Genomic DNA, 12,662 nt, shown 5'->3' with positions numbered 1-12,662 from the left:
TGAAATTCTGGCTCTCCTCTTGGGATTCTCCACCACAAGTCCAGTGGAGGGCTAAGAAGCTGGTTACACCTCGTGACGTGGAATTCTTGGCTTCCCACTCAGTCTTTTCTGCCATGACATAATTTGCTGTGTGTGATGCTTGGCTGGAATAGAGAAGCTACTGCTATCTTGCTATTTTGCCCTTTTCTTGTCAGTCCTTTGGCTAGGACAACAGGCTTTTTTCTTGGGGCATTTTTGTCTGTGCCTGTCAACATTTCCAGGTTGCTGGCTCTCCAGTACCCAGTCTGGGAACTATGAGGCAAAAAGAAAACCCAGGGTACTCACCATGGTGGTGTTCCTTACATCCCAAGGTCCCTAACCAGTTTACCTTCATTTCTCCACCTTTCAGAGTCATATGCTAATTTGACATATAATATCCACTAAGTAGGAAAAACAGGGAAATGCACTTCTCCTTTTGATGGTTCTGTTCCTTGTACTCCATTTTATATAATTCTCCCAATTTATTGAATAGCTTACTAAAAATGTTACTCTCATCTTATCAGTACCCTGCCTAAAAAACTTTCATACCTCTGGATTTATACAGTATCAAGTCCAAACTCTTTTGGCTCTCACAAGAGGACCTCTGCAATATGGCCTTTCCACTGCTCCCACTATGAATGGTCCATGCAGGCTGCTGGTAAGTCAATATTCTCTGAAACAGTTTTAAACATCCCCACTTCTGCACTTTCTCTCATGTTCCCTCTGCCTAGACCCCCTAGACCTCCCTTCTGGCTATCTGAATCCTACCTACCTTTCAGGGCCTCATTACATCAATAAATCCTTATGTGTGTCCTCAGGCCCACAGTGATCTCTACCACCTCTGGACTCCTGTAATATTTATTCCCTGCACCACCCCTTAGCATTCTACCTTATACTGGTATTATGCTTTCATAAATAAGCTATTTCTCCCATTATATTGTAAATTCCTTGAAGACAAAGATTGTATTTTACACTTCTTCGTATGCTCTATATCACTTTGTACAATGCCTGGTACATAACAGTAGTCAATAAATGTCTTTGATGTGATTTATGTCTTGATTTAACTTTAAGGTAAGTTGTAATAATGGAGCTGTCATAAAAATATGGTTTAGAAGGTATAAAGACTAAAATTCAATCAGACAACTGATAAAAGTAATCTTCTTTTCTTTTAATCCAATTAAAACATATTACTCATTGATTGAACTAGTGCCAGATACTGGGATAGACACAGTCTCTTCCCTTATGAAGTTCATAATTTAAAATTCACATTCTTAAGCAAAAAAATATTTATGTTAGCACTACTAGATAACAGTCTAGTTATCTATAATAACTGTAAGTTATAAACCATATCAATACAAAAAGGGGGGGGACCCTAACAATGGAAAGTTTAATAAAGGAAATAAATAAAACAAAAGAAACTATAAGGTTTCCATGGCAAGGTGAACACTGGACTGACAGCCTACAAAGAAACAAACTGTTGGTGTTGGTCCCTGAGTATCGCTGGACTCTAGTGGAGATACCCTAGTGGAGAACATTAAAAAATATTTCCTCAGGTATACAGCATTCTCCAAATCAAAGGAACGGGTAACAGTGGCTATCTCCAAGAATGGGAATTGGGTGGTCGGTGGTAAGGGTCAAAGGGACACTTACTGTTCACTGTATACCTTTGTGTACCTTTTGAATTTTGAACCATGTGCATATATTACCTATTCAAAAAAATAAAATTAAAGCTGAAATGTCAATTACCAAAAAAAAACAAAAACAAAAACTTTCTGTAAGAAAAAGAAAAGCAAATCCTTAATTGATTCTAAACAGAATTCCTTGAGAGCCTTTTAAACTCTTATCCTACATGCTCATTATATCTCAAACAAAACTTTTTACTTGGCTGCCTACAAAGACTCTGAGACTTCTTTGGAGCTTCTGACAGTTCCTAGCCAAACCACCTTGCCAGTAAGGATCATCCTTACCTCTGGCCTGACTCTTCTCATTAGACAGTAGGATCCTAGATAATATCAACTGATCATTATGTTATACACTCATAAGGGCAGGGACTGTGTCTACCTCATTTTCCTTTAATCTCCCAGACTCATCATGGAAAAATAAATCAATCAACTCTTTCCTCAATCTGTACCTAGTTTACAAAACAAGTTTTTGTTCTGTAAGCCTTCAATAAATGCTGATTGAACAAGTGAATAAACCACTTTTATTGCCTTAATTACCATTTATTCATGCAAAGCATAAATCTATCCTTCAAAATTTACCATCTCAATTCACTATCATATATATTATCATTCTCGTACTAGTCTTACACATGCAATCCTTTCTCCTTATTCCTATTCCATCTTTGTCAAGCATTTTTCTTACAGGTAAACTAGTGCAATTTCTGCCCTCTAGTCCGCCCTACGTTTCTATAATCAATGTCCTTAAAGATTCAGTTTACCACTGTCTAAAAGAACAATGGTCTTCCTCCCCTACTTCACAGTATTTTACTAGATTAAGAAATGACTTCTCATTTGAGTTAACCTCTCAGTATCTCCTTACTGCTCTTCTCCAGTACATGCAAAATTCAAACTGTTTTACTTTGCTTCTGAGTATTTCCAAATACCCCAATTTCTTTACTGAGCTTTTTCAAACTAATCAATAAAGAACTAATAGTTCCTCCCCCTGGCTATTAAGATTGGAAGTTTTTGGGTTACTTTCCTAAGTCCTCCACCCCCAAATTACTCATCTCATATCACTAAATTACTTTATAAAATTGTATGCAACATATAGCCACTGCCTATATATTTATTATTCCATACATATATATGCTATATATCTTTGTCTGTAGTCTACTCTTCCTTCAGTTGTCTTCTTAAATATCACTTTTTCAGAAAAACCTTCCGTGTTCTTTCTCTTACTTAAGGCTAGCTGCTCTTTCTCCCACAGCACCCTATAATTCTCCTTTGTAACATTTACACCACCTGACCCTTTCCATCTAGTCTGTGAGATCAATGGGAATACTGTTTTATTCACAACTGTACTCCAAGCACCTTGCACAGGGACCTGACAAAAAACGGAAATTTAAGAAATGTTTGATGACTAGTTGACTGATTTATTTAAGAACTGTCTTCCTAAGTATGGAACAGATCTACTGTGTTAACCTTCACAGTCAATTAGATGCTTAGTGAATACTTTCAATATAAAAACAATTCTCTTTAAAATATTTAGAAAAGAGAGAGATAATTTTAATAATGAATTTAGGTCAACATTTAAAACAATGCCATAATTTCAAATTATTTCTATTAGTTATCTAATGCTTGCACTGAAAAATAATAACCCAAAGAACCATCTTAAAAATTAACATATACAATTCTTTTGGAATTTATAGTATTCTAACACACATTTTGTTACAATCCTGAAAAACACTGTTAATCGTTAGAGTAGCATTTACATATGTTACCTACCATATGTGACATTGTGATTTAGCTCGGCTCTTCTTAAGGATTCATCAAGAACATCATACATTAATTCACTTGTCCTGTTTAAAAGATATTTTATTTGCAGTAGAATTATAGTATTATAACTCAATAAAACAGTTTTTCAAACTTCTCTCTCTTTAAAACTGAGGATCTACAGAAAAGAAGTGAAAGAAATTCATTTTATGAAATTATGGGAATTTCACTTCTTCAAGATTCCATTGTTCTTTTTCTTGAGTTTAATTTCCTGCTTTATCAAAGCTGACTAGTCAATGGAGAGATATCCCTAAGTCAATCAACTCTTTCCTCTACCTGTACCTAATCTAAGAATCAGGCTTTTGTTTGGTTGAACATACTACCTTTTATAATTTTATTTATAATAAAATATGCTACCTGTTTCAAGTTACGACAGTAATATCTCACACATCCAGATTATTCCAGAGAGTAACCACATAGTTTTTAAAAAATATTCAAATACTAGTCTTTCTTTAAGCAGCACCAGGTTCTCTGGAAAAAAAATTTTAACTTTCATTTACGTAAAATATAAAGAAATTACATTTTGTGAAATGGGTTTCTATCATACCTATGCCTTTATGGTTACTGATTACATTTACAGTAGCTGGGTTGAGGTAGATACCGTAAGAAAATGCAGTGCTTTGTAGAGCACTCTGCCTCCCAACCTAGAAAAGTCCTCTGCAAGAGGTCAGTGTGAAACTGTGGCTTCTCAACTGGCATTTCTGTCTATGTTTTACAAATTCGAAAAGCACGAACAGAAAAAAGAACTACCATCAACATACAATACACGCAGTAGTCTTGCAGAGAAACTACACTGTAAAACAAAGAGATCAAAATAATGTGAGGCTACACAAATAACACATGATGTTACATCTTTTTCAGAAAACTTCTTTTTTCCAAATATATAGCTATAAAATTTAATTTGAAGTGCATGTGCTTTTATTCTGTCTTGACTAAAGTATAACTATCCAGTGAGAATCCAGAACCATATTCTAAAATCCTTCATTTTATTGCATAAGCACTTTCTCCAGACAATAACCACAAAGCAGACATTACAACCCTCCCCCCGCACCAAATTTGGTAATACTACACCTAGATTACAGTCTAGTTTCTCAATTTTAAAAGCCAATGTTTGCCATAGGAGTCATAATTAACCACATGAAAATGTGGAAACATCTGCAGACATGATCAAGCAACATTAATAACCTAAATCTAAGAATGCTATAAAACACAAGAAAATATTCAAACAACAGACATAAAAGAATATAAATATAAGAAGACTTTTCCATTAAATTAGCTCTTTCATTAAATACATTAGAATCTGTTATAAAATAACATTTTTACTTTGCTACACTGAGCTTAGCATGTCTTAAGAAACACAAGATTTGTGTTAACATAAAATGTCAGAGTTGGGACAAAGGAGAAAATATTCTAATGTTCCACAACATCATAAGAGTTCCACTCTTTGTTTATTTCATTGAGCCTAATTCTATTCAACTGAGCTCTCTGGAGGTAAGCTCTCTCTTTGTACATATTCTTTGTAACTTTGTACGTATTCCCCAAATTCATCCATAAAGGAAAGAAGAAAAATAATGAGTTAATGAATTTAGTAAACAACATACTGTCACTGGATCTTTTTAGACCAGTGAGGTCTGGTTGCATTACTATGAAATTCATGATTTTAAAACAGAATTCCAGGGCGCCTGGGTGGCTCAGTCGTTAAGCGTCTGCCTTCGGCTCAGGTCATGATCCCAGGGTCCTGGGATCAAGCCCCACATCGGGCTCGCTGCTCGGCAGGAAGCCTGCTTCTCCCTCTCCCACTCCCCCTGCTTATGTTCCTGCTCTCGCTATCTCTCTCTCTGTCAAATAAATAAATAAAATCTTAAAAAAACAAAACAAAACAGAATTCCAGTGAACTCCAACTAGAGCTACACAATAGGATAGGCTGGATTATATAAAATAAAATTAGGACAAACATTTGTAATGTGCATATCTACTCCCATCACCTCTAGTTTTTTTACTTAGGTTTCCATCAGGAATTGAGATTCAGAAACCCAGGAAAAAGTACCATAGCAGTACCAGAAGTGATACAGTCCAATTAGCTCTCATTAGGAGCTCGCAGGCACATGGACACTGACATTACACTGACAAGGCATTACTAGGAGCAAGAGCCTAGAAGACAATCCCTTTGTAAAGCACTAAAGAATTAGAAGGTACCCTACTGCAGAGAGAAGAACCATCTTTCATAAAGTCAAAACACTGATTAGCAAATTTTTTTTTTAGCATATATTTTCTTAAGACAGAAACACATCAAGGACTCAAGCCATGGTCCTTGCTCTCAAGGAAACTAAAATCTAGTTGGACTTGCTCTTGAACAGTTCAGGAAAAAATTTTTAAAATATGTGTGCACACATGCACATATATAGAGAGTGAGAAAGAATAATACCACAAATGCAAATAACTGATGTCTCTAGGTAAAGGGTATAAGGAAGCTTCTTGTACTTTCTTGCAACTTTTCTGTAAGTTTGAAAAACTATGGCAAAATAAAAAGTTACAAAAGATATATATAACTGAATAGACACCCGTAAGAAGTTTAATAGAAAGTATTGGCTAAAAGGGTAACTCAGACAAATGAATTAAGACGAAGCACTCACATCCAACCAGAGCAAAAGTCAGCAAACTATAGTCTGCAGGCCTATGCTGGCTAAATGTTTGTTTTGTATGGCTGCAGGATAAGAATGGTTTTTACATTTTTAAATTATTGGGGGGGAAAAAATCAAAAGAATAATATTTCACAACACATGAAGATTATATGAAATTCAAGTTTAACGTCCATAAAAAGTTTTTTTTGGAATACAACAATGTTCATTCATTTATGTAATGTCTATGGCTGCTTTTGAGGTGTACAACAGCAGGCTTGAATGGTTGCAACAGACAACATACAGCCCACAAACCTTAAAATATTTATTGTCTGGCCCTTTACAGAATGTTTCCCAATCCCTACGCTAGAATGATTAAGAAGGCTTCGTGAAAGATATGGAGCCTCAGAAGTCCCTATGAGCAGGACTTAGATAAGCAGAGAGCCAGGATTATCCTAGCAACCTGTTACGTACTTCTTACAGTGGTTTATTTATCATTATTAAGCCAATTAAACATTGGGAGAATATGACTTATGAAACTTCTAGGTGACGGGCTATCAGGGTATCAAGTTTACTTAGAACAGTTTACCTTTGATCATCTTTTCCTAGAAGTCCTAGTATCCTCAAGAGCTGGATTTGTAACCATGGTGCCGGCACACTGTGGTAATTGAAATCTACTGGGAGCTTTCCTCCAACTACTTGCTTCAATATTGTTACAAAACTCCCCGTCAAGTCCTTATATCCAGATGAATTTTCCTATATCCAAAAAACAAAACAAAAAAATGTTCTGTTAATAATAATGTCTTATCTGGGCGCCTGGGTGGCTCAGTTGGTTAAGCGACTGCCTTCGGCTCAGGTCATGATCCTGGAGTCCCGGGATCAAGTCCCGCATCGGGCTCCCTGCTCAGTGGGGGGTCTGCTTCTCCCTCTGACCCTCCCCCCTCTCATGCTCTCTCTATCTCAGTCTCTCTCTCAAATAAATAAATAAAATCTAAAAAAAAATAATAATAATAATAATGTCTTATCAAATATAAAATAGACCTGGTTGAAATGCCATACAGAATCTAACTTAGTATATGTTCACTTAGAAGTTTCATGTGCACATTTAATGAAACAGTACTCTAATCTAATTAGTTTGATTTCTTCCTTGATGAAACTACTCTGGCTACCTGATCCAAAGCTGTATCATCCCCCAAAAAGCTTCCACTAATACCTGTCCCCACACAGTCTTAATCACATTTCATAAATTCTTGTGATTACATCTTATATAGAACTTTTACTAGACAATATCAGCAATTATATCAAAAAGGGAAAAGAACTGGCATACTGAAAAGGGGCAGTGTTATTTCTACTTTTGATGAAAATCAAGGCCTGTTTGCAATCTCCGAAATTTGTTTGCAAAAGACTTCTCACGTAAACAATCTAAATGTGTTCTGGGTGGAAGAGCACAAGGCACAGTCAAGACTACTCAACCATTCAAACCTCCCCCAATCAGTGCATCTGCCTTTTAAAAATTAATTAATCCGGGCGCCTGGGTGGCTCAGTTGGTTGAGCGACTGCCTTCGGCTCAGGTCATGATCCTGGAGTCCCGGGATCGAGTCCCGCATCGGGCTCCCTGCTCGGCGGGGAGTCTGCTTCTCCCTCTCCCACTCCCCGTTTGTGTTCCCTCTCTCACTGTGTCTTTCTCTGTCAAATAAATAAATAAAATCTTTAAAAAAAAAAAAAAAAATTTAAAAAAAAAAAAAAAAAATTAATTAATCCTATAGTATTTAAACATACCTGTGTTTCTGAGTGAGTGTGCTTTGCTTATCTATCTGACTAATCTCTTGGACTGGGGAAATAACATATACATTCTTCAAAGTAAACATCAGATTCTTCACTATAATTTTTATTTCATTATCAAGGGCACATTTTTAGAAGGGAAATAATAGCTCTTTCAAAGTTTAGTAAACATTAGAGGAAAAATAAGATTTAACATTTGACACAGTATAATGTAAGGAGTCAACACTGTAGTCCATATACCTTGCACAACCCCCACTGGCTCTCCTCATTTCTATAAGCTATAAAGTTGTATAAAAGAAAGTCACTGTTTCGGGCACCTAGGTGGCTCAGATGGTTAAGTGATCAGAGAGTCCAAGGATCAGGCCCCACAACAGGCCCCGAGTTGGGCTCCGCACTCAGCAAGGAGTCTGCTTCTCCTTCTCCTTCTGCCCCTCCCCTGCTCGTGCTCTCTCTCTTTCTCTCTCTCTGATATATAAATAAAATATTTTTTCTTTTTTTTTTTTATTAAAGATTTTATTTATTTATTTGACAGAGAGAGAGACACAGCGAGAGAGGGAACACAAGCAGGGGGAGTGGGAGAGGGAGAAGCAGGCTTCCCGCAGATCAGGGAGCCCGATGTGGGGCTCGATCCCAGGACCCTGGGATCATGACCTGAGCCCATAAAAAAATATTTTATTGGGGCACCTGGGTGGCTCAGTCGTTAAGCATCTGCCTTCGGCTCAGGTCATGATCCCAAGGTCCTGGGATTGAGCCCCGCATCGGCTCCTTGCTCCATGGGAAGCCTGCTTCTCCCTCTCCCACTCCCCCTGCTTGTGTTCCCTCTCTCGCTGTGTCTCTCTCTCTGTCAAATAAATAAATAAAATCTTTAAAAATAAATAAATAAATATTATTTTTTTTAAATTTAAAAGAAAGTCACTGCTTGAAAAACCACAAATCTGCAAATTTCAATCTTCTTCTATAGCTACTATTTTTCCATACACCTTTAGTTAACTCAAAAAAACCTAGTCATTTAAAAAAACAGACTAATTCTGTAATGTGCCTACAACTCATGCACAACTTGCAAAAATTACTATTAAAAAGTCAACAGTAAAAACTTGAAATGTTAATTAAGCACTGTACTGAAAAATCTGAGTTTTCTTTTAATTCCATAATTACATTTTTCTAATGGCAACTACTCAATACCTCCTGAAATTTCCAACTTACCTTAATCATCCTAAAGTATATGTGCAAAGAAGCAGCCATGACCCCAACATCTCTGTCACAAAGTGCTTTCCGAAACTTAATGTGAATATGCTGTACTTGATTAGGAGCAATGAGGTGGAATTTATATAACGCCAGAACAGCTTTTCTTCGTATAATCTCCCTAAAGATAAAAAATAAAATCTAAACAAACCATCTGACTTGTCATGCATTTAGTTTGAAAAGACTGTAGATGAGATGATTTTAAAATATCAGCTATTACCTTAATATAAAAAGAAAGAATTATACATTTATTATTTCTTTATTCTAATCCACCAAACTATAAAAAGTGGTTATCTCCAGGAGGTAAGACCTCAAGAGACTAATTGCCCACGTTATAAAAATCTTTAGTTACATAATTTTTGGTAACAAGCACGTATTTATTATTTTTGAAACCAGAACAAACAAGGAAGAAAAACAAACTCCTTAATTCCCTAATTCCACTTTTGAAAATCATCTCTCTAGAAACTGGGAAAAGAATCAACAGTTCTAATCTATAAGAGGTAATTCTGCCTAGTAATATTAAACAGTCTTTTTATTAATATTGAAAATCTCATTAACATTCTACCTTTTAATATTTCTTTTTTTGTACCATGGGCAAGCATATTCCAAATACTTTAGGGAGGCAGGGCAATAGAAAGGGAGACTCACATTAAAAGATGTTACTCTTCCCCTTGCCCAGCTCATGTTTCAAAAATGTCATTACAGTGAAGAAGAAAGTAGGAGCACCTGGGTCTCACTGGGTTGAGTATCTGCTGTCAGCTCAGGTCATGATTATTGGGGTCCTGGGATCGAGCCCTGCATTAGGCTCCCTGTTCAGTGGGGAGTCTGCTACTCCCTCTGCCTCTCCCCCCCCGCCACCCTCTCACTTGTGCTTGCTCTCTCTTTCAAATAAATAAAAACTTAAAAAAAAAAAAACAATGAAGAGGAAAGTATACACTAACCCTACACTTAATTTGTAACAGATAATGTCTAGCACACAAGAAGCAAAAATAACAACCCAAATTCTAATGTAATTTCCAAGGAGGTATATTCCTTGTTATTCTCACTCATGCCTATTTCTAAATATTTCATATTTGCAGGCTATGCTGGCAGTGCTCATAACAGCAGCAAATGTCACAAAAGTGAAACATGTGCTTTTAGGTATTTCTGTTACCTTAAATCACAGAATCTCAAAATTGAGATTATTCAATGCAATCCTCTGTGTTCCAGTCAAGAATACCTTTTATAAGATTCCTAACAAATGTCAAACTTAGCTTCTTCTAAATTCCATTAACAAGCAACTCACTATCTTCCTAGCCAAACTATGCCATGATGGAAAATTATTTTTACAGAGAGAGCAAAAGCAGACTAACACAAGATTTGCCATTAATATTATTAATACTATGGTGGCTGTAAACTACATCTCAGTGTATTGCTATTGAGTGTTAACCAATTTCAGTTCTGAGAGAGAGTAGGTAAATGAAGTAAGATAAAAGAAGGCAAACACTCAACAGGCTCAGGAATCCACAGGCCTAACAAAAGACATCAGGAGACCTGGACAGAGGCTGGCACAGTGAAATCTGAAAGTCAAGTCCAAGTCACATCTTCTTTGTCACATCCACTGGCCTACCTATAGCTCTGACCCATGTTCTTCTGCATGGAGTTAGGTATGGCCATAACAGCAGAAGCAGAGTTTCAAAAAGTCTAACTGGTGGAAGACAGGAGAGGCCAGGTTTTGAAATTAGAGTACATGGGAAGCAATAAGGAAAAAATTCAGTTCTCAGAAGGATTTCATACAAACGCTCAGTATTTGATTACCACAAAAGAGTGGGGATATGGAAAAATTGCATAAAAATAATGCTCTGCTATGATCAGATCAACCTGTAATTATCTAAGAAAAATAGTATTTTCTTTCCAGTAATTAATTGTCTATAGCCATCATTTGTTCTGAACACAGATCTGACATAAATAAAACACTAAAGCAAGTCTGAAAAGCCTATGAAGTTATTCTATAATTCTTAGTAAAAGCTATCATTTTAGCCAGAAGATTCATGGTCCAAAATTTCTGAAAGAATACAAATCATAAGACAACATTTTATAATCTCAGAATACTAAAAATACTAGCTTAAAGAGACATGTAAAATAAATATTGCATGAATAACAAAATTATTAAGAATGTATATATAACTAAAATACTGTAATCACAAAAAAAAAAAAAAAGGAAAAAGTGATTGCAAACTTCTTCCTAGCCCTAAAGGTTATGAAGTTAAGAGCTTGCTTGAAAACAGAAAAAAAATGAAATAAAACAAAACAGGGGCACCTGGGTGGCTCAGTCAGTTAAGTGACTGCCTTCGGCTCAGGTCAGTATCTGGGAGTCCTGGGATCAAGCCCAGCATCGGGTTCCCTGCTCAGTGGAGAGCCTGCTTCTCCCTCTGCCCCTCACCCTGCTTGTGCTTTCTCACTCTCGCTCTCACTCTCTCTCTCTTAAATAAATAAATAAAATCTTTAAAAAAATTAATTGGTGAAAAAGTAAGTCAAGCTGATAAAGAGAATTAATCTTATAAGATTAGCAAAATACTACAAGTTAAGGTTTATCTGGATATATAATGCTATAAAACAGAATTTGAACGCTGCAGTTTTGCTATGAAAGCAACCCCAATACATTGAAGCTCTGCATTCATAGTACTTGAACCACTGCCGGATTTTTTCCATTATTTCACTTTATCCTCAAAACAACTTTGTGAAAACTAACATGCTTCAACCAACCCCATATAGCCAAAGGAAAAACAGGACCACTGCTGGTTAGTGGTAGAACTGGGAGGAAAGCCACGGATTCCTGACACTAAACCTCACTGCCTCTCAATTTAACTTTAGAAATCTGCCTGGCGGGCGCCTGGGTGGCTCAGTTGGTTGGGCGACTGCCTTCGGCTCAGGTCATGATCCTGGAGTCCCGGGATCGAGTCCCGCATCGGGCTCCCTGCTCGGCAGGGAGTCTGCTTCTCCCTCTGACCCTCCTCCCTCTCATGCTCTCTGTCTCTCATTCTCTCTGTCTCAAATAAATAAAAAATCTTTAAAAAAAAAAAAAAAGAAATCTGCCTGGCATTTTCTCAAACCCACATAAAATAAAGGACGATGCTATCAGGGATTTTTTGCATTATATCTGGCACTCAAAGAATAGCCTCCACCCTAATAGCATTAAGTTAAAGTTATAATAAATTTTTTAGTTTGAATTTTTGTTTTGAAATATATAGTATAGCCACATATCCAAAAATAATTTACTTACTTAGAATGTTGAAGTTTATCTTCAATTAATGGAAGAACAGCTGGAATCATTTCTCGAGGGAAAATCTGGCTGACGATAGTAAGTGCCATACACACTTCTACCAGGTTAGTGCTCTGCAAATCCTGATGTAATGATTAAGCAAACAAAACATTCAGTGCAAATTTTGAAACTTGGGGTTAGTGAGTTCAACATGGCAATGGTCCTACATACTTAACAGTTTTCTACTAACTTTATAATTAATTTGTA

General features: G+C 36.5%; 1 protein-coding gene across 1 annotated transcript in view; it reads right to left on the bottom strand.

Moving 5' to 3' along the window:
- The window catches only part of AP4E1 (adaptor related protein complex 4 subunit epsilon 1), a 55,835-nt gene that overhangs the window by 32,801 nt on the left and 10,372 nt on the right, over positions 1 to 12,662 (bottom strand). Inside the window, exons 5-8 of the mRNA XM_021693919.2 lie at positions 12,417 to 12,538; positions 9,116 to 9,275; positions 6,720 to 6,886; positions 3,465 to 3,538 (exon numbers count right to left, since the gene is read on the bottom strand). Coding sequence (XP_021549594.1) covers positions 3,465 to 3,538; positions 6,720 to 6,886; positions 9,116 to 9,275; positions 12,417 to 12,538 — 523 coding nt within the window. The remainder of the gene's footprint in view (positions 1 to 3,464; positions 3,539 to 6,719; positions 6,887 to 9,115; positions 9,276 to 12,416; positions 12,539 to 12,662) is intronic.

The sequence above is a fragment of the Neomonachus schauinslandi genome, chromosome 9 (genome assembly GCF_002201575.2).
Source record: "Neomonachus schauinslandi chromosome 9, ASM220157v2, whole genome shotgun sequence".
In the NCBI taxonomy this organism is placed as follows: Eukaryota; Metazoa; Chordata; class Mammalia; order Carnivora; family Phocidae; genus Neomonachus; species Neomonachus schauinslandi.
The sequence above is the reverse complement of the archived record's forward strand: the minus strand, read 5'-3'. Positions and strand labels throughout refer to the sequence as shown.